At 64.5% G+C, this 6,000-nt stretch overlaps 1 protein-coding gene across 2 annotated transcripts in view; it reads left to right on the top strand.

Moving 5' to 3' along the window:
* The first annotated feature begins 3,408 nt into the window (after nt 1-3,408).
* Nucleotides 3,409-6,000, top strand: part of ADCY1 (adenylate cyclase 1) — a 93,525-nt gene continuing 90,933 nt past the window's right edge. Inside the window, exon 1 of one of the 2 annotated variants that reach the window (XM_059170663.1) lies at nt 3,409-4,092. In XM_059170663.1, the coding sequence (XP_059026646.1) occupies nt 3,424-4,092 (669 nt within the window). In that variant the 5' untranslated portion in view covers nt 3,409-3,423. The remainder of the gene's footprint in view (nt 4,093-6,000) is intronic. The other variant, XM_059170664.1, reaches the window with a different exon arrangement.

Below are 6,000 nucleotides of genomic sequence, written 5' to 3'. Positions count from 1 at the left end.
CACTGTCTACACTGCACATCCCCCGCCCCAACAACCAGCCCAGCAGAATGTATCCAAGAGAGGCGTTTGTGGGGCAAATGCTGCATTCTGCCATCCAGCCACCAGGGGAGAGGAGGAGGCTGAGCCCCCACAGGGGTTCTCCTCCCGCCCTTTGATTCCTGGAGACAGCTTGCATTTCCACAGGGTTTCCAACAGACCCACAGGGGAAATTCCATCCCAAACACAAAGTGGGAGCCTGCGAGGGACACTCGTCTGGAAGCTGTGTCTCTGGCAGGAGTCCCAGGAGCTCGGTGAGTGTCCCCAGGCGGAACCTGGATTACGGCGACTTCTCCAGCTGTTGGGGACTGCTGTGTCCGGAGGGTCCGACTCACCCAGCTCTCGGGGTTAGCATGACGCTCACCTGGTCCTGTGTGCGCAGAACATGCACAGCAGCGGTTGTCCTTGTGTCCACGGTAACCTTGTGGGCTGGGAGCCGTGACAGCCCCTGTTTGTGGAGGAGACGAGGCCCAGAGAGGGTGAGTAGCCTGCCCCAAGTCACACAGCCGGGAGGGGTGGCACGCGTCTGCGCTCTTAGCCGGGACACTGCGCGATGCTGGACTGTGCTCCATGCTGGGCCCCTGCCACACCGCGCCACACCCCTGGTCCAGAGCGCTTCAGGTTCTTGGAAGGACAAGGCTTCAGCAGCTGGGAGCCTCGAATGCAAAGAGACAGAGATTTGCAATCCACAAAAAGTCCAAAAAGTCCGAGGGAGGCCTGGCGCTGTTACCGCTTGAGGCCTGCACTCCTGTCTCAGACGAGGTGCCTGCGATTCTTGGTGGTGTCCTCCTGGGCCAGCAGGACACACAGTGACCATGATGCTCCCCTCCCTCTGCTCACCTCCCACGCGGAGGGGCTGCTTTCAGGAAGGGCAGAATTTCCCATCTGGGTCTGCGCTCCGCGTGGCCCCTTTGCACCTGGTCAATATTGACGCTCGGTAACAATCAACGTTCTTCAGGGTGGACCCTAGGCCAGAGCGCTAGCTGGCCAGGGCCGCCTCCCGAGGTGCCAGAGCCCCAGCATGGACAACACACATACTTTCTCACAGCTGTGGAGGCCGGAAGGCTAGGATCTCGGGGTTGCAGGGCTGAGATCCCTGGGCAGGGGGGCGCTGGGGGAGGAGTCTCCCGCCTTCCTGTAACTCCGTGGCTTACGGGCTGATGTGTCTTCAGGCTTGCTCTCCTCCTAAGGTTCCCTTTGTATAAGGACACTGGTTATACTGCATCAGGACCCACTCTAGTCTAGGGTGCTCAGCTTAACAATGTCCGCAGTGACCTTAGTCCCACAGACGGTCACATTCCGAGGTACGGGGGGTCAGGTGTAGCATATGGGGGGACATGGTTTAACCGATGACACTCATGAGAGCAGGGGGCGTGTGCACGGTTTCTCAGCCGACTTGTCCATCATCCGTGGATGCAACCTGCCTGCTAGTGGCCTTGTCCTTTCAACCCAGCAGACGGGGGCAGAGAAGGTGAAGGGGACAGCAGCCCACCACTCTGCCCCACAGCAGTGCAGTGGGAAGCTCCCACGGAGGTCTGGCACCTCCCGTCTCGGTGAGAGAGGTGGGTGCTGATCCCTCCCCGTGAATGTGCTAGTGGGCTGGGAGGGTGCTGTCGCCTTGTGACCTTGACCCCAGGATACTTCTTCATCCCTTCGTTCCCAGGTGGCTTGCCCAATTTTTGGACAGTACTCAGCTTTCCTTCTCTAGTAGCACTAGGACATAAAAATACCTATTTAACAAGAGAGTTTACACATGATCCTTGATGCTTGAAGGATCATGCAGACTTGCTACCACTGGGGACAGGTGGGGGACAAGGTGAGGGAGATGGGATCTCGGGGATGTCAGTCAAAACAGAGGTGGGGCAGGTAACTTCCAGTTCCCCCTCGGCCCAAGGGGCTGCCAGTTCTAAGAGGGGATGGGGACAAGTTACCAGGTGACCAGACAGAGCGCCAGGTCCTGGGGGCACTGGGAACTGGTGGTCGGGAAGTCAGGAAGGCTTCACAGAGGAGGTGCCCTGCATGGAGAGGCCTGTCCAGGAGGGGGGGGACCAGGTGGCCACCAAGAGCGCACTGATGTGAGCTGTTGGGGATGGAACAGTGAGAGCTCCTGGCCAGGGTGACCATGAGGTGCCACTTCTGATGGGTGACACGTTGTGTCTTGTACAAAAACAGCCACTTCTTGTGGCCTAATACCCAGTTCCCCACCTTCTAGACCTTGAGCCCATATAACAGCACACGGCCAATGGCTCTCACCTAGGAGTCTACTTGAAATCCCCACAGTGTCTGAAAAACAGATCCACGCCTGCCACACCAAATAAATCCTGGTGTCTGGAGGTCACCTGGAAAGGACCTCCTGCAGAGGGGCTAGGCTCCTGGTCTCTGCTGTCTGTGATTTTGTGGGACCCCCAGGTCCAGCTCCATGTGTATGGAGGGGTAGACAAGAAGCCGCGTGGGCTCCTGGAGGGGTCAGCGCTTTTGCCCAGAGTCCTTATCTCTCCGTAAGCCTCCTGGGGCCAGCCGTTCACCTCTCCTAGTGTGTCCGGGGGACAGGTGCCCGCCCCCGGGGGCCCCTGTTAGCGCCAAAGAAGGCAATGCGGTTTAAGTGAGGTGCAAAGCCCCTTCCCGAGCACAAGCCGCGGGATAGGAGGCGCTGGGTGGGGCCCAGACATGCGTGGACACCACCGCACCTATAGTTGTCCCCTGCCAGAAGCATACAGCCCTCTCTCACTTGGGTTTCCAGTCTCCCCGCCCCCAACAGGGCAAACTGCAGTGTCCCTTCTCCCTGTGCTTCCCACCCGATCCCTGCACCCAGAGCTGCGCCCCCAGCCAGGGCTCTGGCCTAACTCTGTGTCTGTACCGCCGGGAGGCGCGGCCCCACGCCATGCATCCCCGTGTTCGCTCGCGGGGTTAGCAGGAGCAGGGCGCCTGGGTCCCTTGCGGCGGCGCCGGGGGTGGGAGGTCGAGCTGCAGGCCCCGGGGTCCCACCGCGAGCTCCTCTAGAGTCGAGGGGTGTCACCCTCTCGGCAGGATGGAGCCCCCCCGCCTCATCCCAGGGCATATCGCAGGATTCGTGCGTTTCCCACGCCCCGAGAGACGGCCCCGCGGGCCGCACCCTGCGCCGGCGGGGAAACTGAGGCCCGGGGCGCGGCGGGCGCCGGGGTCACGCCGCCCCGCGGCTCGGCGCTCGGCGGGGCGGGCGCAGCTGGGCCGCCGGAGGACCGCGGCCGGGCGGGCGGGAGGCGCACTGCGCAGGCGCGGCGGCGGGAGGGGACGCGCTCGGGGCGCGCGCGCGGGGCAGCCGGCGCCCCGAGTCTGCCCGCCGCGCCCCGCGCCTCCCGCCCGCGCCCGCCCGCCCCGGCGCCCCGGCCGCCGCCGCATGGCGCTGAGATGGCGGGGGCGCCGCGCGGCCGAGGCGGAGGCGGCGGCGGCGGAGGCGGAGGCGGAGGCGGAGGCGGCGGCGCGGGCGAGCCCGGGGGCGCCGAGCGGGCGGCGGGGCCGGGCGGCCGGCGCGGGCTGCGGCCGTGCGGTGAGGAGTTCGCGTGCCCCGAGCTGGAGGCGCTGTTCCGCGGCTACACGCTGCGGCTGGAGCAGGCGGCCACGCTGAAGGCGCTGGCCGTGCTCAGCGGGCTGGCGGGCGCTCTGGCGCTGGCGGAGCTGCTGGGCGCGCCGGGGCCCGCGGCCGGCCTGGCCAGGGGCTCGCACCCCGCTCACTGCGTGCTCTTCCTGGCGCTGCTCGTGGTCACCAACGTGCGCTCGCTGCAGGCGCCGCAGCTGCAGCAGGTCGGCCAATTGGCGCTGCTGTTCAGCCTCACCTTCGCGCTGCTCTGCTGCCCCTTCGCGCTCGGCGGGCCCGCGGGCACCCACGCCGGCGCGGCTTCGGGGACGGCAGCCGCCGACCACGGCGTCTGGCAGCTCCTTTTGGTCACCTTCGTGTCCTATGCCCTGCTGCCCGTGCGCAGCCTGCTGGCCGTCGGCTTCGGGCTCGTGGTGGCCGCCTCACACTTGCTGGTCACGGCTACCTTGGTGCCCGCCAAGCGCCCGCGTCTCTGGAGGACGGTAAGTGCCGCTGCGCGCCCTCCGTCGGGTCTGGGATACACATCTGCCCGAGAGGGACCGGGAACACCGGGGGAGCCGGGCGTGAGTCTACGGATTGGGCGGGTGGGGAAACTGAGGCCGCGAGTGTGGGGGGCGTTCAAGGTCACTCGGCGAGCCGAGGACGCGGTGGGGGCTGCTAGGGCCGGGCTCTTTTCCTAGTGGCCATCCACAAAGCTCTCCTGGGTGTGGGCTGTGGAGAGGGGAGCGTGGAGAGGGCAAGGATTGGCCCAAGGTCAGGCAGCTGGTGAGCGGCCAAGCCCGGCCAGAGCCCTGGCCGGCGCTCTTTGGCTGCACACATCCCAGAAGAGGGACGGGAAGTGGGTGCGGGATGGGCCCCTGGCGGGCAGGGTTCCTGCTGGCTGTGCAGGGCTCTGGGCTCCTCTCCAGTGTGCCTGGACCTCGTGCGGGGCTGGCAGAGTCTCTCTCCCAGCCTGCGGCACCCTGGGGAGGTTGGGAGGGGACTGGGACTTGGGTCTCCTCCAGCCTCCCTGGCGCCCGTTGTGGACCCGTTTCTGGTCTAGAAAGACAGGTTTGCCAAGGTCGAACAGGGCTCCTCCAGTCCTTGCCACCGCCGCCCTGCCGGGGTCTGACCAAGGCTGGGAGCATCGGAACTTTGCCACTGCCTTCCAGGAGGGCCAGCGAGACGGTAGCTGGGGACAAGGACGTTGCCGGCTCCCACGGGCTCCTCCCCAGACGGAGACCCAGGAGACTGGAGGCAGTTGTCCTTGCTGTGTGGGGCTCTCCTAGCCTGACCCAGCAGTGAAACCCACCCACCCAGTGGGGCTTGGAGGGCCCAGAAGGAGGGTTTTGTTTCCTCCTTTGGCAGCATTTTGGCAGGAGGATGGGGGAAATCCGAGGTGGTGGGCAAGCCCATCCAGGGAGAGAATGTGGCAGATGGAGGAGGTGGGGGAGATGGGGGAGATGGGGTGAGGAGGGGAGGCTGCATGGAACAAGCTCTGGGAAGAAGAAGGGGGTGCGGGGAATCCGACTGTGGCCTGGGGGGACTGAGGGCCCCCCCACGAGGACCCAGGGAGGTGCTCTCAGACAGAGATGTCAGGGATGCCCATGGTCAGAGGGATCATGGATGCACAGGGCAGACACTGGAAGTGTATTTTGGGGCCCAGAGAGGCCAGCATGTGCTGGGGGCTGGGAGGGGAGGAGGAAGGAATGGGGGAAGGGGCCTGGAGGTGGGGAGAAGAGAGGGACAAAGTAGGGGCGCCGCCAGAAACAGAGGTGAGGCGGAGAGAAGGGAGGAGGGTAGAGGGCTCCCTGCACCCAGGGAGGGGAGGGGGCCTCCGTTCTGGGGGGTTCCCAGCAGGCCCCTGGCTTGTGGCCTTGCCTGTCGTCTGTCCTTAGGAGGTGCTGTTGGACCCTCCCCCCATAACATTCCCTTCTGTTATGTGTTTGGCCCCCATGGTGTGGGGCCCCCCAGCTGGACCGCCTCCCCACCAGGACCAGAAGGGTGGCCCCGCGGCCAGGTCAGCTCCGGGTGGGGAGGGGAGGTCTGAGATCTGGCATATGAGGGGTTCAGCTGGTTCAACGAAAGGCGGTGCTATTGTCTTTTTCCAAAACAATTTTCCAAAACATTTCCAAAACAATTTTCCAAAACAATTTTGTTTACAGTTTCTGGTCATCCCTTCTAGAGAACTGAGGGAGAGGAAAGGGTTTGTAAAGGTCTTGGACCCAGGGAGCTCTCCTCCAGGATAAGATGAGCCCCTGTACCCCCGGGGGGCAGGGAGCCGGTCCTGTAAGCCTGGATTCTTAGGGAGCAGGCGTCTGGCGTTTGCTGCTGCTGGCTCCCTGGGCGACACACACCCTTCCCGCCCAGGGCCTCAGTTTCCCTACTGCAGAGCTGGCATGCAGGTGGAA

Source organism: Mustela lutreola, chromosome 4, assembly GCF_030435805.1.
Source record: "Mustela lutreola isolate mMusLut2 chromosome 4, mMusLut2.pri, whole genome shotgun sequence".
NCBI classification, from domain to species: Eukaryota; Metazoa; Chordata; class Mammalia; order Carnivora; family Mustelidae; genus Mustela; species Mustela lutreola.
Note: the sequence above shows the minus strand (reverse complement) of the source record. Positions and strands in the feature narration are given on the sequence as shown.